This window comes from Nothobranchius furzeri, chromosome 3, assembly GCF_043380555.1.
Source record: "Nothobranchius furzeri strain GRZ-AD chromosome 3, NfurGRZ-RIMD1, whole genome shotgun sequence".
Classification (NCBI taxonomy): Eukaryota; Metazoa; Chordata; class Actinopteri; order Cyprinodontiformes; family Nothobranchiidae; genus Nothobranchius; species Nothobranchius furzeri.
Genome location: NC_091743.1, coordinates 46,972,110 through 46,998,434, shown reverse-complemented (window position 1 = coordinate 46,998,434; position 26,325 = coordinate 46,972,110). Strand labels below are relative to the sequence as shown.

At 42.3% G+C, this 26,325-nt stretch overlaps 1 protein-coding gene across 1 annotated transcript in view; it reads left to right on the top strand.

The window, feature by feature from the left end:
* LOC107385745 (potassium voltage-gated channel subfamily B member 1) overlaps positions 1-18,931 on the top strand; it is a 52,220-nt gene extending 33,289 nt beyond the window's left edge. Inside the window, exon 3 of the mRNA XM_015959831.3 lies at positions 16,990-18,931. Within this exon, the coding sequence (XP_015815317.3) occupies positions 16,990-18,786 (1,797 nt within the window). The 3' untranslated portion in view covers positions 18,787-18,931. The remainder of the gene's footprint in view (positions 1-16,989) is intronic.
* Positions 18,932-26,325: the final 7,394 nt, after the last annotated feature.

The window sequence follows — 26,325 nt, the reverse complement described above, 5'->3', positions numbered from 1 at the left end:
CAATAAACACTTCTTATTCACCTGAGACACAAGAACATGTGTTCAACAAATAAACGTGTATTAAAAACTAATTCTAACAGTAAACATGAAAAGGTAAAATTCACATTATTTTATTATCTTATTTTTTATAACAGTGGTAAAAATAGCTGTTGGGGTTAATTTTAGAGTTTCCTGACTTGGTGTACTTATTGTAATTAAATTTTAAAGAGGGAGATGGCAATTTTGGCTTGCTTTTAGCACCCCCTGGTTTGTAGAACCAAAAGCAAACGTACCTCCTCACTGTGCGTTTGTCTTTTTAACACCTTATTCTAACAGATGACATGTCTCCCCGGCCTTTATTAGAGTCTACAGGAGAGATTCATCACTATATTAAATAAATCAGCTGTGTTCATGATCTAAAACACGCAGGAAACCTGCTGGAAGCAGACTCCAGCATCAGGTATGTCAGCTCCATTTTAAGTCCAACAGACCGGACCGGCACTCTGAAGTTGCAAATGTGGCAACAGAGGGCGGTGGGGGTCTGATTGACTTTTCATTAATCCCGTAAAGGGTCATTTTAGCAGATACTTGCTCAAGAAAATGATTTTAAAATATGACAAAGTTGCATAGTGTGGCTTTAAACTTTACTTGTGTCTTTAAGGATCTGCCAGAAGTTATTTTATCTATACAATTAATGTTTCCTCTGCATGAACTGAATAAAATGGCATTTTTACTCTTTAGTTTAGTGGAAATTGAACTAGCAGTGTAAACATGATTATGCAAGCTCAATACAAAAATGAATAAAACATGATGTAGTTTTGAAAATTGTCTGTTTATGATCATAAACATTTAGTAGACAATTATAATTTCAAACATATTTGCCACTGGTAGTACTGTGTAGCGTTTAGAATTATGCTTATCCATAATAATATGTGATATTTGATGATTAGAAAAGATAATCAGAGCTTCAAAATAAAACATCTATTTAGAGCCAATAATGCTTTAAAGGCCTTAAGAAAGTCTGTAAAATAAACCTTGGGGCTTAATTTTATATAATTACCACAAACAGAGTTCTGGGAGTGTAACCAAAGTTTTCTATTCGTTTATGATCATTTATGACTCGGTGTGATTAATAAACTCGGTTTATTAAGGAGGTTTACATGATGTGAACTCGCAGCTTCATATTTAATTTACAGCCTGATGATGATGTTTATGTTTATGTTTATGTATTAGCAGACGCCTTTGTCCAAAGCGATTTACAAGTGATAATCGGCATGTTGCCCTTGAGGCTAACAACAACAATAACAACAACTTGACATCAATCATGGAGAGGAGGGAACAAGGAGTGGACGGTAGAGAGGGGGGACGGGTGCAGGGAAGGTGCTATTTAAGAAGATGCTCTCTGAAGAGCAGGGTCTTCAGGAGTTTCTTGAAAATTGAAAAGGAAGCTGTAGTTCTGGTAGTGCTTGGTAGGTCATTCCACATTTGTGGAACGATGCATGAGAAGAGTCTGGATTGTCCTGAGCGTGGTGTAGGCACTGCTAGCCGACGATCCTGTGATGACCGGAGCGGCCGGGCCGAGACGTAAGCCTTTGCAAGAGGATTCAGGTAGATGGGAGCCGTACCATCTCGGACTTTGTATGCTAGTGTTAGCAATTTGAATTTGATGCATGCTGCTAGCGGTAGCCAGTGGAGCTCAATGAACAGAGGGGTGACGTGTGCTCTTTTAGGCTGATTGAAGACCAGACGCGCCGCTGCGTTCTGGACCATTTGAAGAGGTTTCACAGTACAGGCTGGAAGACCAGTTAGAAGGGCATTGCAGTAATCGAGGCGGGAGATGACAGTAGATTGCACCAGAAGCTGGGTGGCATGTTGTGTCAGGTATGGTCTGATCTTTCATATGTTATACAGTGCAAAGAGGCATGAACGAGCAACAGAGGCAACATGATCTTTAAAGGTCAGGCGTTCATCAACCACAACACCCAGATTTCGAACTGCCTTTGAAGGAGCCAGAGATAGGAAGTCATTTCGGAGTGAGATATTGTGCTGAATGGATGGTTTTGCTGGGATGACAAGTAGTTCAGTTTTAGAGAGGTTGAGTTGGAGATGGTGGGATTTCATCCATTTTGATATGTCAGAGAGACAGTTTGATATTCGTGCAGAGACAGTGTGGTCGTCCGGTGGAAATGACAGATAGAGCTGGGTGTCGTCTGCATAGCAGTGGTAGGAGAAGCCATGAGATCGAATGATCTCACCCAGTGAGGTGGTGTATATGGCAGAGAGAAGAGGTCCTAGTACAGAGCCCTGGGGGACTCCTGTGGCAAGATGGTGCACGGTAGAGGATTGTCCAAGCCAAGATACACTGAAAGATCGTCCTGTGAGGTACGATTCAAACCAGGCGTGTGCTTTCTCTGTGATGCCCATGCTAGAGAGTGTGGACAAAAGGAAGCGATGGTTGACAGTGTCAAATGCAGCCGATAAGTCGAGCAGGATAAGCAAGAAACAAGAATTAAGTGATGAGCCACTGTTCCTAAGTTATTGTACAGAGGCTTTTTATTTAACTGCGTCTTAGGCTCTGAGCTGTTTGGTTCTAGTGTCACTGCAGCTCGCCCTGACGATGCATCACATAGACTTATGGTATGTGGACAGGAAGCTCCTGTTTCAGGTGTTCGCTCCAGGAGGCTCAGGTAACTCTCTCCACTTGTGGCTGACACCAAAGCGTGACACAGGAAACCGGTGACATCTGGTCTTTATGGTAAACACTGACCCAGGTGGAACCACGACGCCACAGAGGTCAATGAGAATAGGAAATTAGAGAATGCTAATTAGCTGTTAGTCAACACCAGAGCATGGGTGTCTGTTGTCTGGTATTAAACTGTGAGATGAGACATCACCGTTGCCATGGAGAGTAAAATCATGAAACAAGAATTAAACCGTATTTTATGTCAACAGAAGCTTAGAGAAAGCATGCACTCATTTTTTTAAATAAAACCCATTATGGTCTGTTGTAGGAATGAATGCCTTGTGGGTCAATCTCTGTGGACAAAAAGCTCTGGCGCTCCTGTTTAAGGACGTAGACGTATAGCCGGAGGAGAAGAGAGGACAGTGGCATTTTGGAGTCTTATTTCCTGATATTCAAACAGCTCGCCTCTGATTGGCTAATGGCAACACGACTCTACTACTGCCTTTGTTCACTTTGCAACGTTTGTGTTTCTCCTCCATAAATAAAATAAGCCTGAAGGAGTTCCGCCACGTTGTGGAGCTGCTAATGCTAACAGTTAGCTTCTACTAGTTGAGATGTCGACTTGGATTTTTTTGAGACCCAAGCATTTCTGCATCTATTTTCTATCAGTGGCTAATGCAGGAAATAGGGTAGAAGACTATTTTCATGTTCAGCCTGCATGTAAAATCCAGAGTAGCTAATCAAAAAAATATGTTAAAAATAAATCACTTTTGAACCACAATAATATCAGTAATATGTAGCGTCAATCATATCATAAATCATCACGCTAAAGCTTTTAGATATCATCGACATACCTCTGTGTGAATCCTGCTCACTATTAGCACTAATACTTCTGACCAAGTCCTCCAAACACACCCACATCACCCCGCTTCTCCTCCAGCTTCACTGGCTGCCAGTCAACTCCAGGGTTCATTTCAAGATCCTGGTTCTGGTCTATAGGGTCTTACATGGACAAGCACCATCTTACATTGGTGATCTTCTTAGTCCCTACACCCCCAGCAGGTCCCTGAGGTCCAGTGATCAAAGCCTACTGGTTGTGCAGCACCAGGCTAAAGACCAAAGGTGACAGATCATTTGCTGCTGTGGCCCCCAGACTCTGGAACTCTCTCCCCCTGAGCCTGAGATCAGTGGACTCAGTGGTCTCCTTTAAAAAGCAGCTGAAGACTCACCTGTTCAGGCTGGCTTTGGTGTGACCTTCATCACCCTCTCCTTGTTTTACTCTTATTCCGCCTTTCCCAGGATCCACCAATTTCCCACTTTCCTATTCATTTTCTTTTTCCCTTTTCATGGAATGTTTTTAATCACAATTTTGACCTTTTCTCATTTGAAACATATTTTTAAAAAAATTTGTTTTGTTTTGTGAAGCGCCTCATGATTTTTTTTCTTGAGAGGCGCTATGTAAAAGATTTTCTTCTTTCTTTCTTTCTTTCTTTCTTTCTTTCTTTCTTTCTTTCTTTCTTTCTTTCTTTCTTTCTTTCTTTCTTTCAACAAAAGCAGCACCTTTGAGTTTACTGTCATTTAAATGCTGCAAATATCAAATATACTGATACAATAAGAAATATTCAAATGAATAACAGTCATCAGATATTTTTAAAACATGTTGATTTTTTATGTAAAGTGTGTCTGAATGATTCATTGGTCAGAATGAATCATTTCTTCTTCAGATGAACAAGAACTGGATAGAAAAGGAGGGAAAACATCATCTAAAGCTGTCAGGGACTCTTGGGTGGATAAGAAGTTGAATGCAGCGTTTTTGCTACATATGTGAGTTTGTATGAATCTCGTGCATCAGCTCTAACACTAACTTTCTATCATTTCTCTTGTTTTCTATCCTGGTGCGCTGCTGCTCTTATTACCTTCACTAAAAACGAGCCTAATTGACCTGACAGACATTTTATTTACAGCTGACCCTTTTCTGGACTGCTCCTTAATTACGGTCACCTCAAACTTAATAAAAGATTTAAAAGCCAAGGCTTCTTATGCACTACGCTGCCAAATGGGCTGTGTTTTCACAGAATTGGTGGTGATTCAGCATGATAGATTCTGTTCTTTGCTTTCTTTCTTTTTTTATTGGCCTGTGAATTCTGCTGCCAATGTGAGAGTGAGCAAAGACCATAGCAACAAGAGACAGCTGGAGCCCCAGTCTGCAAAAAAAAAAAAAAAAAAAAAAAAAAAAAATTAACAAGAACCAGAGGGTTTTGGTTTGTGTTGCTTTCAGCTGAGATGAGCCATGAGTCTGAACCATGTGATGCATTTCAGGCCCACAAGAATAAAAAGTCCACTGTCTGTCGAGGGGGAAGCATCTCAGGGGAGCATATTTATTCCATTAGTGCAGCTCAGCCGTGCACGCTCTGCATGTGTGTTCTGCAGACTGGAGGAGAGCCAGTGATCTCACCGAGGGTTACCGCAGCATGTTTATACAGCTGCGCGCAGCATCTGAATGGATCTCAGTTCAGTTAGGGTTCAGCTCCTCTCGCCTCGTCTGACACGTTTCTACACAAACACGTCTCATCTTTTCACTTCAGAATGAGAAACAAACTCTCAGAGGCAGCTTCGGCGATCATTCCACCTCAACAAAACATGCTGACTGGATGAGTGCAGGTTGCATCGGAGATTGTGGAATATGAAAATGTTTTTATCAGATTTATTTCACAATAAAATTATAATTATTGGTAGTTGCACACAAAGATTCTCATTCCTATGAAAGACTATTGTCACTTTTGGAGGTTTTCTGATGACAACTTCCTGCTGCGTCTATAAATGTGTTTGTGAAAAAGCTGCTGAATATCAGTCGTCCGTCGGCTGTGAGTTCAGGTTGCCATGGCGATGCTGGGTGCAGCATCTCGTCTGACTCAAACTGGAGAAAAACAGTTGATTTGAACTTCTAATGAACTCTCAATGACAAGATTTTGCAGCTGCAAGTACTTTGAGTGTTTCTCGTGTGTTTGTGTGGAGACAATAAGCTGGAGACAGTATGACAAAAGACACGTTTTTTCCCACATTCTGATGTCGAATGAACATTTTAAAATGAGACTTGTTGACTCTGTGCCCAGAGATGTTTTTAACCCTTTGATGCATGAATTATGAAATCTTCAACCATGATTTTTTTAACAATTTTTTTCATTCGTCTTTAGGTGTGAATGAAACAAATTTCAACAAATATTTTATGTAAAATTTTATAATTTACAAATAATTTATTACATGTCCACTTCAGTGAGCAGCGTGCATTCTGAGCATGAAATATGTTGGCTTGACTTACTGAAGTCCAAACGGAGGGGCTCAAATGCAATAAAGTCTTCAACAGCTGTGCTTAATAGCAAAAACAAATAAATAACAATTTTGAGTACCTGTCCACTGTAGTGACCATTATGCATCAAAGAGTTAAGCTTCCCAAACTCAAAAAGCCCAACAAGTTTTAGTCTTCATACATTTTTGCAAGGATATTAAATTATTTCATTTATTGTTTCCACAATTCTGAGTGACACCTCTGCAGATTTTTACATGAATGCAAGCCTCCAGTCAATATTTCTCATCTTAGTTTTTAAACTTCAGAGACAAAACTCTCTGGCTGCAGCATCTAGCCGTTCTAGATCCTAACGGCCGGCATGTTCGAGTTCAGCTATTTCATAGAAATGTGAGGGATCCTTTGAGATAAAAGAACAAAAGAAAACCAATCAGCTGCAGTGTGTTTTAGTGGGTAACACCTGGCAACTGCTGCTCCAGATGTTTCAGGGTTAATGCTGTATTATTATTTTTTGTCTCAGGCAGAAGGCCAGAGGCAAAAGCACAGATGTTTCATCGAGGAGACTGACAGGCTTACAAAGCTGGTGCAGATGTTTTCTTATCGACATCCACAGGAACTTCACTTTCTCACCTATGTCTTCATTTATCAATGTCAGCTGATTTTCTTCCCTTTTCTCACTTTTTCTTCCTGTCATGCACAAGAAAACATTTTTGCCTCCTGAGAGCGCCTGAGCAGGTGAAGGTGTTTGCAAAGACATTTGCTGCTCATGAAATAAAAGCGTTAACTCGGAGCTCAATGGTCAAATCCACAAGGCATGCATTATTTTATTAAACCTTCAATCAAACGGGCTCATATGAAAGTAATGCTGAAAGTTTCTTGTTGATGAAACCTGCGTGCAGCAGCACACACTCACCTGGTGCACTGCCCCCTCTGCGGCTCGGCGTTTTAGCACCTCCGTCACACTTATGGAAGGACGCGTCCTGTGAGGAGCTGTAAGCTCCGTCATCCATCTCGCTGTCTGAAAAGGCCCCGGGCGCCATGTTTTTTGGGTTTAGAGGTGAAACAGAAAATAGCAGAAGGAAGGTGAGAGAAAACAGAACAGATCTGTGTAGGAAGCAACTGTTTCATGAGGAGGAGAAACTTTTAGACGACAGATTTTTTAGTGACTGACAAACACTGTGGCCAGATTTCTGGCTGCACCTGTAGAAATATTCACATGGATTTTCTCGGGACAGGTGGTGAGTCTTCTGGGTTTGCTGCGTGAATTTTTCACTCAATCTGATTTCTTATTTACTGGAAGCAAATTTTAGATATACCCTCATAGATCCTCCAAAATCATGAATCCTTGTGAATTGTTTCTCCTTTTCTGGGATTGTCAGGGTTAGCGAAGGACGATTAGCCAGCTATGGTCTGCTTCTGGACCTCTGATGTTTGAGTTCAGCGGTTTATTGTTTACTTATTTGGAAAAAGAGGATGAGAAAAGCTTGTTTTGTCTGTTATCAGAGCGATCAAGCCAATCGAGTTTCCACGCCTCAATCAGTGAAAGCAAATTAAAAGGTAGAAGAAAGGAAAAGGTGTGGATTTGACATTTGTAAATTATGAATCAGAAGATCACCAACGTAGTTGCCATTTTTAAAAATGCATTTATTTATTATGTTTGCAGCTACATGTGCTGACGCCGTCATTTATGAAGTAAATGCATGATTTCTTACAGCTGGCTCAGCAGTTCTCAGCCTTTCGGGGAAGATGATTCCATCCCATCTTCTCCCAACACTGGATGAAGTGGTACGGAGCTGAGGCCGGCCCAGGAAGTTTGGATCGTTGAAAAAAATTTAAACTGAAAAATAAGAAAAAAGAAAAAAAGAAACTGTTAAAACTGAATTCACAATAAGAAAAACCAAAAATTAATTCTACACAGAAAAAATGAAACTATGTTTTCTTTTGCCTTAAAAAAGTTTTATGCAACTTTTTCATATTTTTAAATCATTTTCTTGTGCCAATATGTGCTAAAACAGACCCCCACCACCCAGATATAGTCAGAAAATTGCACTTGCAACTTCAGAGTGGTGGGCTGCCACCTGTTAGACTTCGTGAAGTGGCGCTGACATAGCTAGGGTCGCAGTCTGCTTTCAGCACGTTTCCTGCATGTTTTACATCATGAACACAGCTCATTTGTTTGATTTAGTGATGAATCACACCTGTAGACTCTAATGGTGGCTGAGGAGACATTTCGGCTGTTAGAATTAGATGTTAAAAACATGAACGCACAGCAAGAAGATAAGTTTCACTTTTGTTTCCACTAACTGAACACTAAGGGGTGCTAAAAACAAGCCTAAACGGCCAAGTTTTCCTTTAAATCAGTTCAATTTTAAATAAACTTTTTTTTGCTTTTTCTTAATTTCAGTTTCAAATTTTACGTTTTCTGATATATATATTTTCAACTTCACATCTTTTTTGTTCAAGTACAGACTATTTTTTTTTTTACTTTAAGTTTTGAATTTTAGACTTTTAGGTTTCTCAGACTCCGATTTTTACCCTGATCCGACTGAAGTGGGCGGGGAAACATGCAGGGCTGGATGGTCCGCCCCTTCATGTTATCGTCATCACCTGTATAACTTAGACACGCTATTCACATGATCCAAACCAAAGACACTCAAGCAAAATTCAAGTGGACTCAAAACAATAGATAACAGAATTTAAAGAAGAAACTGTGTAAAACCGGTATTTGCACACTTTGTTTTCATCTTGAAATAACAATCTAACTTATTTCTGCAGAAGATGCAACTCTATTGTTATTTTAGATGTTGTCAGTAGACTCCATAAAAACACCCAAACCAGCAGCAGATTAAGCCTATCAGCAGGTATTAATCACTAAGACCTGATCCAGATTATTTCTCTGCTGTCCTGTGAGCCACTTTGCTTCCCTCCATGACCGCCTGCCTCTGACACAAACACTTACTGCACAGAATCCACAGCCAGAGACCTGCAGCAAGCTGTTTAAAGAGGTTGGAAGCCCAATAATCATAGGTAAAACATAATATGGCTGACTGCACCGCGGTCCTCATGAGGAACTTTCCAGGAAGGTGACTGTAGCCCTGGGAGCACGTTAGCAGCTGCAACAGGCTTCTATCGCCTCCCCAGGAGAGGAGAGGAGAGGATTCTCCCGTTTGTTTAGTGGAAATGTAACTTCATCTATCCGTCCCACTGAGGTGTCTAATGGAAAACAACAACAACCCAGCATCCTGCAGAGGGGGAGTCTGCAGAAACTCTGCTGGAGGAAACTCAACTTTTCACTGCACACTTACAAAAATTATTTATGGTCAAACTTGGGACCCAGCAGCTTAAAATAATCAGATATCGTCACGCACCTGGTGAGAAACGAGAAAATAAAAGAGATGAGTCACCCGCGTGACATCACTCCTTCAGTAGTGTTAGGAGGACATCAGCTAAACAGTGAATTAACTTTTGACCCCAGACGTGTGAAACAAGACGATGCCTCTGCGCTCTCTCCTCGGACCCACACCGACCTGTGACTTGTACATCCACTCACTCTTATGAGTTTTTGCTTTGACTCATTTTTATCCAGGATTAGAAACTTTACATCAATCTTCCCGCCAGAAGGTAATGTGAAAAAGCAGCATTGGGCTGCACACCTGAAAGATGTGACTCTCCTGCTCCCAGCGGGAGGCTTCCTCTTTGAGGAGTCTTCCTGGCCACCTGTTCCTCAGTCACACATCCAGCCCGGCTAACCTTGTGCAGCGAAGTCTGCGTGAAAACTGGGCTAGCATTCTGGCTCTGCAGTCCCTCGTGGCCCAGTGAGGATCCGCTCACACACACACCACTTCCAGGACGGGATAGCTTGCATTTCAGCAGCATATTAAATATTCATTTTCTTCCTCTCTGGGCCTGAATGAAGGAGATGCCTGGAGCTAATTACTGGGGTGGGGCTGAACATTGATGTGTTTTGTGCACAGTGTTTATGTGTCAGAGATGTGAGGAGGAAGCAGCTCTCTGTGTCACGTTGTGAGCCAAGAAGAGGTTAGGGCCCAAAGATGCAGAGACTCCAGACGACACAGGGTTGGTAGAAAAAAAAACGTAAAAATACTTTATTACGGAGTAAATCAAAAAAGAGGCAGAAAGCCAAATAAAAATAACAAATAACAAAACCTAAAGAAATCCAAGAACGCAAAAGACCAAGAGAGATTCCAATACCTGGAGAGGGGACTAAGGCCTAGTCCACACGTAGCCGGGTTTTTTAAAAACGAATATCCGCACCTCCAAAAACTTGCATCCACACCACCTCGTTTAAAAAAAAAACTCTGTCCACACGTACCCGGATAAATACGTTGTTAAGGACATGCCAGACCTGTAGGCGGCAGTACTTCCCCCGTTCTTAACCTCGTCCTTCGTCTGTGGTCTTCCGCAAGGAGCAGTAATTCTGCTTGCAAAAACAAACAAGCAAAAAGCACTTGGACAATTGATAAAGCGAGCGCAGCTCTGAGGGCATCCATGCTGTCAGCTAGTGTAAACACAGGTCGCACACGTGATGTCAGCATTTTTCTGTCACGGAAAGTGACGTTGCGGACCTTAAAACTCTGGTTTTGTCCGTCCACACGCAGACACCCAAAACGGAGAAACCGCAGATCTTCACTTTGGCCGGAGTTTTTAAAAAGATCCGTTTTCGTGTGAAAAACTCAGTTTTCGTGTGGATGACAGGCCAAAACGTAGAAAAATGTCTATGTTTTGGCAGATCCCCGGCTACGTGTGGACAGCGCCTGAGACGCAGACAGGGTTAAATACACTGGGGCAGGATGAGTGGGAGATACGCTGCAGGTGCGTGGGTAGAGAAACCTAGTGAAAACAATTAACTAATCAGGGAGAGGAAAGTGAGCAGAGGAGGGGAAACTAACATGACCTAAGAACAAAAACAAAACCTAAAGACTAGAAGAGTAAGATAAATAACTAGTGTTCTAAGGAGGAAGGAAAACTAAAAAACGGTGGGTAAAGAAACACACTAAAAAGAGACTAATTATATGAAAAGCTGAACCAATAGAAAAACTGCAGAGGGGTGACCAACGGGAGCACAGGACCTGGGAGGGATAACCTGGAGGGGCTGCAGACCAGGAGACACATGAGGAACACAAGGAGACACATGAGGGAGACGCAGACCATGACACCCTGGGTCTAACCCTAACCCATCATCCATCTGAGTTTATTCTAACTTTAGATTCAGTAGAACCTCACAGAATCTTGCATACGTACTTTAAAAGAAACTGACCACTTTCTTTTTTGTTTGTTTGCTTTTTGAGGTTTAAACAGATGAAAGTAGATTTTAGAGGAAGACAAAAGCCTTTTTTTAAAGAAGCTATCTTTTAGTTGTTGTAGTTTAGCCCCAAAAGGCAAATAAAACCATAACAAGTATTAGAAGAAATGTGCACAGTTCACATTTGTAAAGAGGTAACGGTTGTAGAATTTGATGGAAGTTGGAGGTGATCGTGCATCAGGTGTTCTCCTTACACAACACACCTCGGTTTGGTTTCATCATGTCTGTTGCAGTCAGCGTGCAGTCCCGGATGGCGTGTCGAGCCAGATAAGCCTTGATCTGATGAGTGTATTTTCCACTGGGCGCCGCAGCTTAGATCTCCGGCTCAGATGTGCACACACTGTCCTGTTTCACACCACGCTGGACTCTGATGAACTACAGGACTTCTAATGAATCAAAGTACTGACAACATCTCCTTTTTACCGTTTTCACTTGCCTGAGTCTTCTGGCAGTTTTCAAGACTAAAAGACAAAACGTTGAAATAATACAACAGACCTAGATTTAAAGTGTTAGGAACTATTACAGATACTAAATTTTAGTAATAGTCATAAAATACCACTTTTACACTTATTTTTCTGTTTTGTGAAACTGATAACTGAAGCTTGCCTCCAAGTGTGGATTTATAAAGCCTCACTCAGAGATTGTTTACATCTACACTGCTAAAAAGGGACAACAAGATTTATATTCATCTATCTGTCAAGTTATCCTTCCATCCATCCCTGACTCCGTTTTCCTCTTCTTATCCGGGGACATGACAGACCGGCCCGGACAACTCCTGCCTCTCTGCAGACGCAGCACCAAACCGCCCGTCGATCCCCTGCTCCATCTTTCCCTCATTCGTAAACTGAGATACTTAAACTCTTCCACTTGAGGCAGGACTTCACCCCCGACCTGGAGAAGGTGTTCCAGCCTTTTCTGACTCAAGGAAATGGTCTCGGATTTAGAGGAGCTCGTCCCAGCTGCTTCACACTCGAACCACTCCAGTGAAAGTTGAAGGTCACAGTCCGATTAAGCCTACAGGATGACATCATCTGCAAAATCCAAAGACCTGGGGCCTCATTTATCAAGCTTGCTTACACACGAAACAGGGTCAGAAAACTGCATAAGCAACTTTCCACGCAAACTTTGGGATTTACAAAAGAAAACAGAGTGGAAAAACGTGCACAACTTTAAGTTGATTGAGGACCTGGCTTACACACATTTTGGACATGGAGAGCATCTGCAGTGCTGCCGCTGAGATGGATAAAATTATGAAATCCTGCAGCATTATCATTTGAACCGCTTCGTGCGCACACAGAGCAATCCTCACGTCTCAATCTTCTTCCATCTTCTCATCAGACCAGAGAATCTTATTTCTCACCATCTCGGGGTCCTTCAGGTGTCTTTTTTTAGCAAACTCCATGCAGGCCTTCATGTGTCTTACACTGAGGAAAGGCTTCTGATGAGCCACTCTAGCATTAAGTCCTGACTGGTGGAAGGCTGCAGTGATGGTTGACTTTCTACAACTTTCTCCATCTCCTCACTGCATCTCTGGAGCTCAGCCACAGCGATCTTTGGGGTCTTCTTTACCTCTCTCATCAAGGCTCTTCTCCCGGTAGCTCTGGAGAGGGTTCTGGATGTCCCAAACATCTTCCATTTGAGGATTATGGAGGCCACTGTGCTCTTAGGAACTTTTAGGGCAGCATAGATCTTTTGTAACTTTGGCCAGATCTCTGCCTCGCCACACTTCTGTCTCTGAGCTCTTGAGGCAGTTCCTTTGACCTCATGGTTCTCATTTGCTCTGACATGCATTGTGAGCTGTAAGGTCTTCTATAGACAGGTGTGTGGCTTTCCTAATCAAGTCCAGTCAGTGTAATCAAACACAGCTGGACTCCAATGAAGGTGTAGGACCATCTCAAGGATGATCAGGAGAAATGGAAAGCACCTGAGTTAAATATACGAGTGTCACATCAAAGGGTCCGAATACTTAGGACCATGTGATATTTCAGTTTGTCTTTTTTAGTAAATCTGCAGAAATTTCTGAACTTCTGTGTTTTTTTGTCAATATGGGGTGCTGTTTACATTAATGAGGAAAATTATGAATTTGATTGATTTTAGCAAATGGCTGCAATATAAAAATTGACCGGGGTCTGAATACTTTCTGTACCCGCTGTATAAATTTATCTCAGTCTTACATGAATTTGAAAATAGAAAATTGCCAATCCATCAGGTTTTTATACCTCCAACACATGCTTGTTTCTTCATTATTAGGACAAATAGAATTGGATGTCATCTACATAATGATATAGAAAATATTTTTATGTTTGCTGATTATGACGCATGTCCGTCCATCCATCCATTCATTTTCGGCCGCTTATCTGGGGTCGGGTCACCAGGACAGCAGCCTAGGCAGAGAGATCCAGACTTCCCTCTCCCCAGCCACTTGGACCAGCTCCTCAGGGAGAATCCCAAGGCGTTCTCTGGCCAGATGAGAAACATAGTCCCTCCTGAGTCTTTGGCCTCCTCCCAATTAAACGTACCCATAAAATCTCACCAGGAGGCATCCTAATCAGACTCTCAAGCCACCTCAACTGGCTCCTCTCGACGTAGAGGAGCAGCAGATCAACTCCGAGCCCCTCGCGGATGACCGAGCTTCTCACCCTATCTCTAACCCAGACACCCTGTGGAGAAAACTCTTTTTGGCCGTGATCTCGTTCTTTCGGTCACTACCCAAAGCTTGTGACAGTAAATGAGGGTTGGAACGAAGATTAACCGGTAAATCGAGAGCATGTGTATGTTGATTGATGGCAACTCCAAAGGTAGCACCAGCATCTTCTGATGTGGATGATGGTAAAATTTAAGCCACTACAGCAGGATTCTTGACTGATTTGAAAGATAAAATAGTTGAGATGTGACTGAAAAGTTGTGTGTTTGGCTGGGGACAGGTGAGGAGGACACTAAACAGAATGATCATGGCTCTGCTCTTCCTCCCTGACCACGCAGCTCTTAGAGTGTTCTGCTGGAGTCTGACCTCCAGTGTTTTCCCTGCATGCCTCCTTGTTTCATCTCCCGTCTTTGAGTTGGTTTTTGTATAATTCCTAAAGATTCCTCGTCTTCTCACTGGACTCTTTTTTCTTGTTGACAGTTCATCTGTGATCCAGGGTTTGTTACTGCTTTTGTGTCAGCACTGAAAGCACCTTTTATTTTCCCCAGGCGTTTACATTTAAATCATCTTGTTGCACCTCATCAAATTGTTCATGATGTCTCTTCAAATGTTTACCAGCATCTAAACCAAAATGCTATTTCTAAAGTTCTTCTACTTGTTAATTTGTTTGGTGCCATTCTCTTGCCCTCGCCATCTCTGCTGGCCCTCTCTGTTTACTCTTATCTCCTTCACAGCTGTGTTTTGTTGCTTGTAGTCTCGCTGTCTTTAAAGGCCAAGGTAAGAGTACAAGCAGTCACCTGTCATCATTAATTAAAGCTTATGAAGGCTGACTGGTGCCAGGGAATAATCCTACTCGCCAGCCGCCTGGGACACAGCCTCCATAGTGACCTTGTGTTGGATTTTACTCTGAGTATGGGACAGGAGTAGTGGGTGTGGCACAGCCATGCAGCCACAACTGTGCGCAGCCTTCTTAATCCCTAACATAAAGACCATTGTACTCAGATTAGATCACTATCAGGTCACTAAACTTTCCAAAGGTCTTCGCTACCCTTCACTGTATGCTTTGTGAAAATCATTTTTGTGTTTTTTAGTGTTGGACTCATAGTGAATGTTGTTGATAACGGAGAATTTGAGTCAGGCATAGCAGTGGAGACCATGGACAGCTCCTTCAGAGGCAGACTTCAACTTGGTTTATGCTTGACACATTTACTTTCCGCTTGGTGATGCGGCTCGCGGATGGAACGTGCTTCACAACTCGCAGCGTTTATGGTTCGTGCGGCTTGTCTCTGCGGTGAGCCAATATTCTCCCAAACTGTAGGGGGCAGCATGGAGCTCTACGGCATGCATCCAACACTACACCATAGTAGAAGTAAAAATTACTGTTTACAACATGGCATTCCAGCATTTTTTAACAGCGTCCTCATCTTTTCCGACAGTGCGAGCTATTTCTCTCCAAGAATTATTAACAACATGTTGTTCACGGTGATCTCTGAGAGCTGAATCATACAAATGTCTGTATTTACGAACCTTTGCCATACTAGTTCTTGCCAGTCCGCCATGTTTTTCCACGTCCGACCGTCTGCGTGGTTAGAAAATGTCCTAGGTGCGCGGTGCGGAAAGCTTGGGCCGTGCGGAGGCGCGGTGGAGGGGCGTGGTTGTTAAAATGACGCAAGTTTGCCTAGCGGAGCCGTGCGAACCTCGCGGACGCGTCAAGCATAAACCAAGCTTGAGACATCCCAGATGTAAAACAGAACGCTACCGTAGGTCATTCATCGCCTCTGCAGCAAGAGTGTTTAACTACTCAGTGTAACTGGTACTGGCATTATCCTGGTACACAATAACGCCAATGCAATATTCAGTATGTGCTCAATAACTGTGCAGTACCTGATGTACATCAGTATGTCTGTGTCTCTTGAGCTGCTTAGTTCTGGAAACACAAGTTTTCTTTTCTTTTATTCTTTAATTTCTTTAGTGGTTGAAGGTTACAATAATAGCTTACTGCCTTTGTGTGTTTTTACCTGCAATCTTGTTGTTATTTTCCTCTTCATGTTCTCTAAGTGTGTCTGCTGCTGTAGCAAGTGAATCTCCCCACTGCGGGATTCATAAACTGTAATCTATAAATAAATGCATTCTATTCCATTCTATTCTATTCTATTCTATTCTAAAGCATTCTTGCTGAGAAGGAAGTGACTCAGAATCTCTATCTCCTGAACGTCAGCGTGGAAGTCAGAAAGTTGAATAGGCTAATACTAAATCATGTAAAGATACCATCAGCAGTTGGTGTTTCTGAAAGAATGCCTCAGCTGTGGAGCTGCACCACTTCGTCATTTTTGAAAGGACGTATCTCAGGCGACAGAGCTTCCTGTGACTGCATTAAAGCACGGACATACTTCGAACACCAATATGACTTTCAGCCTAAATTTCAGGGGCATTGCTAACTTTAGCCACACACTGTGAACTGCAAAAGACAAAATAATGTCTCTGATGATAAATTCATGGTTCAAAATGTTAATAATCTCTCGAGATCTACCATTTATAAACACCTTTGCTTTGAATGTAGGCGCCACCGTTAAAAACCGTAGATATGTGTTCACTCCGACATAAGAGACAGTGGTTTTACTTAAAGCCATTTCTTTTTCAGTTTGTTTCTTTTGACGCCCTATACCCAAACTTTTTCTTACATTGCTAGTTCTGATCCTTAAGCGTGGTGAAAAAGCCCAACAGAACATTGTTTTACAGCCACATGAGCAGCTCAGTGAGGTTTTACTAATAAAGTACAACAGCGAGTCATTAAAGGCAGGTACTGAGGACCTTTACTCTGTCTTTGCAATTTAAGCCTTAGCCAATTAGCGCAGAACTCTGCTACAGCTGACCGATGAATCTCTGCCAAAGGAAGAACAAATCTAAGTGTGACTCAATTGTGGGAAAATGTTGAACTAGTGAATTTCTTACACGCGTCAAGTGTTCAGTGTGAATGAAACAGGTTTGCCAAAAGGCTGGTTTTCATCTGAAGTCTATCTGCCTGATGTAATTCCTTCTTCCTCTCTGTTTTCCAGATCCTTGCAATTATCTCCATCCTCTTCATTGTGCTGTCCACCATCGCCTTGTCTCTCAACACCCTTCCAGAGCTGCAGGACACGGATGAGTTCGGTCAGCCCACGGACAACCCACAGCTGGCCCATGTGGAAGCCGTGTGCATCGCCTGGTTCACCATGGAGTACCTGCTCCGCTTTCTCTCCTCGCCCAACAAGTGGAAGTTCTTTAAGGGTCCTCTGAACATCATCGACCTGTTGGCCATTCTGCCCTACTATGTCACCATCTTCCTGACCGAGTCCAACAAGAGCGTGCTGCAGTTTCAAAACGTTCGCCGTGTGGTTCAGATCTTTAGGATCATGCGGATTTTGCGAATCCTGAAGCTGGCTCGCCACTCCACGGGTCTTCAGTCACTAGGCTTCACCCTCAGGAGGAGCTACAATGAGCTGGGCCTACTTATTCTATTCCTGGCTATGGGAATTATGATATTCTCAAGTCTAGTGTTCTTTGCAGAGAAAGATGAGGAGGACACCAAGTTTAAGAGCATACCAGCCTCCTTCTGGTGGGCCACCATCACAATGACTACTGTAGGTTATGGAGATATTTACCCAAAAACGTTGCTGGGAAAGATAGTTGGAGGTTTGTGTTGTATTGCAGGTGTGCTGGTCATAGCCTTACCCATCCCCATCATTGTGAATAACTTCTCTGAGTTCTACAAAGAGCAGAAGAGGCAGGAGAAAGCCATCAAAAGGCGAGAAGCTCTGGAGAGGGCAAAGAGAAATGGTAGCATCGTCTCTATGAACATTAAAGACGCGTTTGGTCGTAGTGTGGAGCTCGTGGACGTGATGGTAGAAAAAAGTGATGAACGGAGAGAAAAGCTGCATGATAATCATGTGTCTCCTCATAGAGAGACCCCCAAAGTCAAGTCACCCATCAATCCCAGCAGCCCCACCAAGACCATTGAATCAAGCAACCAGGAGAAGGACAAGCCCTCCAGCAGCCCTCAGCATCTCAGCGCACAGACACTTGAGGAGATGTACAACAAGATGACCGAGGGGCAGTCACAACCTAACATCAACAGCAAGAAGAAGATGCTGCACTCCAAAGCAGGAAGGCAGAAAGCTGAGTTTGAGATGGGAAGCATCCCGAGTGAAGCCGTCTCTGGTACGGCAGAGGCGGTGTCAGACATGAAGAGCATGTCCAGCATCGACAGCTTCATCAGCTGTGCCACAGACTTTCCCGAGAGCTCTCGCTTCTCCCAGAGTCCCCTCAGCAAAATTTCAGGGCGGGTCAGTACCAACCCTAACCTGGAGCCCACCCTGGAAAATGAACAAGAAGGATCACATGGTGCCGCTACGCCCAAGCTCAGCCTGAATTCTGACAGCAGACCGCCTAACAACCCAGCCAAAGGCCGCCCTGAGAGGATCAGAGGCGCTGTTCTGTCAGACAGTTCATCAGTCCAGAGCCCTGAGACGTCCGCCTACACCACCGCCAGCAGCAGGACGCTCAACAAGAGCCCTGAGAATTTACTGCCCGCCATTTTCACGTTCCATGACTCATCCATCAATAAGTTCATTGATGCCGACACGGATGAGGAGGAGCACCTGCACGATGGTTCAGGGACCAATGCAACCCAAAGACTTTTGGAGAAGACCAGTCCTAAGTTTGGTCATGTCTCCAGCTTTCAGCAAGGTCCCAACCACATGGAAGGCCTCTCCAAGAAGCTGGGGAACAGCACAAGGCCTTCTGAAGGGCAGGAGAACCACTTGTCGCAGGAGCTGCAGCCACTTCAGGGAGAAAAGAGTCATTCCAACACTTAAACTTATGAAAACGGATCCCAGAGAGAAGGACGGGACATAGACAACAAACCAGGTGCACAGAGAACAGCAGCAGGAACATTTAAAAGATCTTGACTTTGGAGAAAACTTTGTGTTCAGCTCTGAAACTCTCCCTGACCAGTGACTCCTGGCTTAATCAAGCAAATCTCACAAAATGAAACTAATTAAACAGAACTTGAGGATTTTGGTTTTTTGTTTTTACAATCAATACCTTCTTTTAATCCAGATTTTACTCTAATGATCAGACTCCCGCTGTGGGAGTGGAGTACATTGTTTTTATAAGGAAGAACCTACTTATCTGATCCCACTTTAAAGCAGCAGAGGCTGTCAGATCAGTAGTGACGCATAAAGGGCACAGGAACTAGGAAAACACACACGTTCGTTCTCCAACACTGCTTATTTATAAATAGTGTGTTTCACAAAGATGTAAAACGGAGTTTAGTTTGCTTCCTTTAACTTCCTGTTCTGAAACTGGCCTTAGTTCACGTCGTCCAGTGTGTGTGTGTGTGTGTGTGTGCGTGCGTGCGTGCGTGCGTGCGTGTGTGTGTGTGTGTGTGTGTGTGTGTGTGTGTGTGCAATATTTACCCTTTACCTATAGTCTATTTATGGTTATGTAGCAATAGTGGTCTCTCATCTGGCATCTGACCTTTAGCAGGATTAAGTGTTTTGGTCGGATTCTTGTCAACAGTTTAGCGTCTGTTCCAGGTCGACATCTTTACTGCACAGATTACAGAGAAGACACTGTGAGGTCAAATCCATCATTTTCAAATCTGTTGTTCCTGACTGCTGGAGAGAGAGAGAGAGAGAGAGAGAGAGAGAGAGAGAGAGAGAGAGAGAGAGAGAGAGAGCATTTAAGGTAAAACCTGAGGAAGTCTGTTTCTCCTGTCGGTGAGCCTGTTTGTGTTTGTGTCTGTTTGCATCCTTGAGATTGTTTTTTTTTTTTGTTTATTTTGTTGTTATATTATTTTCAAAGAAAGCAAGTTTTTCAAGCAGCTGTAGCGGACAAACTGAATTCTGCATCAGGCATTGACGCTTCCCTGGAGCTGGGGAAAAAGGCAGAGACAATCCCAGACTTCCTGTTGTCCTTCTGGTTCTGCAGGAGCGTGAATATTGTATAGAGCAAGACCTGCTACAACGGTACACATTAACTGTACTAAAGTTAAAATTATTTATATTTATAAGATATTTTCTAAAATAAAAATAAACGGACTCTTAGATGTTGTGCTAACCTCGTAGTGCTGCATACTGTATGTGCTCATTTATGGAGTTGCATTTGTTAGACCATATCCTACAGTAGGTACATTTATAGAGGTTGCTACTGTCTCCCTGTCGTTGTCTTCTGTGCAATGTGAAGAACCAAAGAATTATTTGTTTTATGGCACATGGTTGTATGTTTTAATGTCTCATCTCAAACATGTTTGAGGAATTCTTTCTAGACCCTGAAATCAGTCGTATTTCAGGAAGCTGTGCTTGCTCATTCAGGAGAATTCCCCGGTGCACAAATGTTAGCGCTTTGATGGAGGATCTAAGTCACAAAAAGGGAAGACTGGGGCAAAAGAAAATGGTTTGTTTACATTTCAAAGGCTAATTTCATCATTTAGATGCTGTGATTCATGTGAAAATTCCTGGAAATCTAAAACATTAGACACATTTTTAACATTTTCTCTGCAGCCACTGGTGCAAACACACAAGCAGAAGAAACATGATGAGGTCATCTTAGTCCAGATTAACACTTTGCATTCTGATATTTTTATGCATTCAATTAAAAACCCAGTCTGGTGCTCTGTCGTCTTACTGACTAACTTTGCAGCGAATCATGCAAGCGTGTCACAAAGCAACCCTTTAAGCAGCTGAGGTATTATGTGTAGTTATTAATGTGCAATAATCTCACTTAGACATTTCTGTGCCTTCGCTTTGAACAAACCTGCTCGTTGAGTCGGCCCTAACAGAGTCCAAATTGCCCCGTCACACTCGCAGCTCTTTCCTGTGATGTCTTTCTTGTGCACTTAAAATGCACCAAACATTTACATTTAAAAAAGCCTCGTGCACAAGCAGGCGCAGAGTCACTCAGCGTCGAGGGAACGACTGCTGTTTCCATGGTGATGGTTGAGATGACTGGATGGTTCAAGTTTGATGCATGCAAGTTGGCAGATTTGTGGAGAACGAGGACTTACCGTCTTCGTTTTTATTTATTCATTCACTCACTCGGCTCAGCAGCTCGCCTGCATGCCGAAGCCTAGAGTAAACAGAAAACTGGATTGTGTGGCTGCTCTCTCACAGTGCTGCATCATCACGTTCATTCCATCTGTGGGACTCGCAGGAACATCTCAGCACATGGCTGAAGGACAGACCGTACTTGGCTGTCCACTAGCTGCTCCAGGAAGCAGGAGGGGAGCAGAGTTTTCAGCTGGACTGGTGACACCCTGAAGGACTGGCCTCCAACCTCTGCCTGAAAAACTCTGTAGAAATATTGTATAGATCATTTCATGTGGACTTTTGAGGAGAGTTTATAGATCACCTCATGGCCTCCGTTTGGAGAAACAGGTTCTGGCCAGATCGACAAGCTAAAGAGCTACTCCTAAAAAACAACATAGATTTTATGATAAAATGCCAGCAGCTGGGGTTGCCGGAATGGTACTGTAAAATTACGGGCAAAACCTTTTTTTTTTCCTTTTATGGTAAGAAGGTATTTTTATTGTTGTTTTTAAGATTAAAAATGGCACTGAAGTTGATATTTTACTGTAGGAAAAAAAAACATGGTTTGACCGTAAAATGAACGTGGAAACAATCTTAAACTTAGACTTGAACCACTAAAAACAAAATTCAAAGGGTTTTCCTCATTATGTACAAAAAATTCATAGAATTAAATAACCAATTAACTGCCAATAGGGTCATAACCAATTAAAATAGCGTTGCTCGTAATGATGTGACATTCACGAACGAATCAAATCTTTTGAACGGGTTTTCAAAGTGAAGGATGAGAGCCGAGTCCCTGTAGAGCGCCGTTCATCTTGGATTCTGGTAACAAACCTCCCAGGAATTCGATAAAGCACACCCACCGTTGTGAAGGACGTAGGAAGAACCCTAACTAACGCTGTGTGCCCTCACGAACACCGCAGGAACACGTTGCTCTTAAAACCTTCTCCCTCGCTCTCTTGGCTTCACTTAGTTCAAAGGAGCCAGTCTTTTGAACGGCTCTTTGAGGTAAACGACCGACTAACGAATGGCTCCCATGAAAGAGCCATACATCCCATCACTAGTTGATAAGATAAAATGCAATTTTACAATAGTCATTAGTTTTTGTTGGTCTGGAATTACTGTTAAATCACACAGTCAGTTTCTCAGTCCAAGAGGTGTCGACCAAAAACCTACACACTTAACCTTTTTATTCCCTACAAGTACTGTTAATCAATTTCTCAAATCGAGGGGTTCCACTAAGCCCTTTCCCTTTCAGCCACTAAAAGTGACACGGTCCAGAGTTCAAATTATATTTGTCACCAGATACCAGGAATTTAATATTTGGTCAGTGCTTAACCCTTTTGATGCATGAATTATGAAATCTTCAACCATGATTTTTTAACAGATACTTTCATTCATCTTTCATCTTTGGGTGTGAATGAAACAAATTTCAACAATATTGTTTGTAACATTTAATAATTTGCATATAATTTACTACATGTCCACCACAGTGGACAGCGTGCATTCTGAACATGAAATATGTTGGCTGGACTTACTGAAGTCCACATGGAGGGGCTCAAATGCAATAAAGTCTTCAACAGCTGTGCTTAATAGCAAAAACAAATAAGTAAATTACAATTTTGAGAACCTGTCCACTGTAGTGACACCTTTGGATCAAGGAGTTAATTTCTCATTTTTATGTTCTAGTTTAAGTTGCCTTTGAGGCCTCGACCGATAAGACCTTATTAGCTCAGAGCACAGCAGCTGTTGTTTGGGTTTTTTTGAGCCTGGCTGTGCTGTCTCTCTGTTTCACATCTTCAACCCTTTTTTCTCTCCACCGCTCTGTGCTTCCTCATAAGCATAATACATTTGTGACACGTCAGCGGTTATCAAAATCACGTTTTCCATCAATTATCTGATCATTTTCAGATCATTTCCACACTTCCTGGATTGACATTTCCATCAATGTACAATATTTACTCAAAAGGTATTTTGTGAGTTCTTATTTCCCCATATAGACACCACACCGTCTCTTCTTCGGCATGAGGTCAGATTTAGGCTCACGAATCTGCCCTCCAACAGTGTCTCTAAACACAGCAGGACTCACTTATCAGCCAACCAGTTTAAAAGTCTGACCACCAACTTGAGACGTGTGCAAATGATTTGCCATATCCTTCTTTTTACACAAATAAGCAAGTCCAGACACTCACTCAGTCATTCGAACAACAATTAAAGCAGACAACATGAAACAAACAACACAACAACAAAAGATAACTGGAGCCTGTTTCTAATTCTCCGGCAAAATGCTCAAAACCAAGCCAAACTCAGACAGCATTCATAGAATCTGTCAAAACATCACTTCAGGCGAACAACACCAAAATTTCAATCTCAATAGTTATCACACCGGTTTACTTTTTACCTTATTTGTTACACCAGAGCTGCATTTCCACTTAAGGCCAAAATGCACAAAACCAAGCCAATACAGCCTTCCGGGAATCTGTTTACCAGATTTTTCACTCAGTTTTCTGTAAGATAACTAGAGCAGGCAATCTCAATAGATATCATACCGATTTATCAAAATTAGAGTAGCATTTCTATTCCAAAACGCCCAAAACCCAGCCATTACAGCTTTCCAGGAATCTGTTCACACATCCTTTCACAAGTGGATCAAACCAATGTATCTCTGGTCACCTAGGATTTTCTCTCGGTACCACAAAGACAAAACAAACAACAAACTTGTCTCACCAAATCTCTCCACTCAGGTCTTGGGTTCGTAGATCCGCATTCTCCCAGCGATGTCAAGACCCTCACACTGGCCTCCCAGCGAAAGCTCAGCGCTGGAGGAAATTCAGGTTGTTGACAGTACTCCGGCGTCGGCTCTTGGCGTCACAAGGTGATGGGACCCCGGCTCTCAAAGGACCAAATTATGTCATGGATTTTATCAGTATGTTTACCAATAACCCGTTTCCTGATCGAAGAGGAGAGACACATTAAGCAACAAGTCAACCAGTTATAACTGTGGCATATGCACGAGGCAAAATGCCCCGAACATCTGGTCACAGACTTTATTTAAACAAAAATATAAGAAACAAATAGGAGTGAGGGAGAGAGAGAGATTGTGTGTGTGTGTGTGTGTGTGTGTGTGTGTGTGTGTGTGTGTGTGTGTGTGTGTGTGTGTGTGTGTGTGTGTGTGTGTGTGTGTGTGTGTGTGTGTGTGTGTGTGTGTGTGTGTGTGTGTGTGTGTGTGGAGTCAAGAATATGTGTGTGTGTGTGTGTATGGGAAGAATAGTGTGTGGGTGTGTGAGTGTGAGAATGCTTCAGGACATTTGTTAACAGGATTAAAGCAATGAAATATAAAATTTTTGTAACAAAACTTTATGGAAATTTTCAATTAAAAAACAATGCAAGAGTGCTTCACAATAGAATTATTTTCTACAAAGAAAAAATGTACAAATTGCTGTTTTCACCAATTAATCTGCATACGGCAACGTCACTTAAATCAACAGTTTTACATAGTTTTATATATAGAGAGCGTATGTAAGCTGCCATACTAGACCATTATTTCCGCTGTCCGGTTTTATACTTCCATTTCTGCTACTTTGTGCGGTAACTAGCGTAGCTTTAAGCATTAAGACTGAAATCACCACAAAGAGAGTTTATGTTTGTTGGTTTAACTTTAATAATAAAAAGCCCACAGAGCTACACCCCGATCCGGAGCTGTATCTGGGTCATGACCAGCCCCCACCACAGAAAAGAAGAGGCTCAACCGGAATGCCGTGAGTCAGACGGCTTCCAGCAACATAGACGAAAATACAGATTCTGTACCTGACATGTGAAACTTAATGTAGCTTGTCCCCGTTTCACATTTCATTGATTAACTTATTCGATAAATACTAAATAATGCTAAATAATAGCTCATGATGAATGATGTTAGCATCATGGCTAGCTGGCTGGGTGTTGGCATGTCTGTGAGAAGTGACGAGTGAGGCACTGTTGATGAACTGTCCTCGCTGCTTTTTAAAACATCTTTACAGTGTATCCACCACCCATGTGTCGCCATTAAAAACAGGTGAAACAGCAAATGTGCAAACAAGCAACCATAAACAACACAGCAAGCGGAAGTAACAAAAAGTCTTCCGCTATGAATCATGGGGATGGGTGTGAAGCCAGGAAAACTGTGGATAGTTGACGGGATTTTCCTGTTATGGTTTTACGGTTTATCACTGTTAAATATCAGTGACTTGATGCAATTTGCTGGGTTCCTTATATAGGAAACATTATTTCTGATTGGCTTAATGAACTGACCTGAATTGGAATGTTTATTATGTGAAGTGCCTTGAGACGACTCTTGTCGTGATTTGGCGCTATATAAATAAACTTGAATTGAATTGAAATATACATCTATTTTTTTACAGTGTAATCTGAGCAAAATCCTGATAGAGTATTTAAATTGTAAAACAACTTATCAAAAATGAGTTGTACAAATACAACAAACAAGTACTGTTTTAAAAACTTTTAATTATTCTTTAATTCCAAATTACTCGATAATTTACATGGAGTTTTGTGGCTGCAAACAGTTAGGAGTAAAAAGGAATATTTCTGCCTAAATAATCACTTAAAATAAAAAAAATATAGGTGACACAAATAACATTTACATGATTTTATTTGGCATTTTTGAGACTAGGGCCCAATCCCAATATTCACACTGTGCCCTAGTGTCTTCTGTGAAGTGCACTTGCCTAATTGGGACAGGGAGCATTGCATCATCAACCACAACTCATATCCAGGATGCAGGTCGTGTGTTTGTGCTACTTTAAAAAAATATAACAACTTTCAAACAAACAATTCTTTGACAAAATTGACATGCATTGCTGTCCATTTAATCTTTGTCTAAAACATTCCCAGCATGAATAAATATCATTAATCGTCTTAAAATGAACTTCTTTTATTTGAAAATACACATTTTAGGAATAGGCAGTTGAGACTTTGCTCCGCCTTCTTCTCAAAATTTCCACGCAGCATTGCGAGTTATATCCTTTGGTGATCGATGTGGACTTCGGCGAAGTGCAAATCAAGGATGCAAAAGGGGCGTGGTCAATTTCCGCACTTAAGAATCAGGACACCCTACGTACTCGAAGCCCTGGACGGGATCGCATTGAAGGGTGCAAGGGTGGAAGTGTGAGTATTGGGTTTGGGCCTGAATGCTTGCACACTTCAATCTGCACCCTGCCCAGACTAGCCGTTAGCTTGTCAATCAGGTGAGAACTAATCGTTTCCTCCAAACTGAGGTTCACTCAATGCAGAATCTCACAAAACTCTCTGCTTATGTTTTTAGCTACTTTG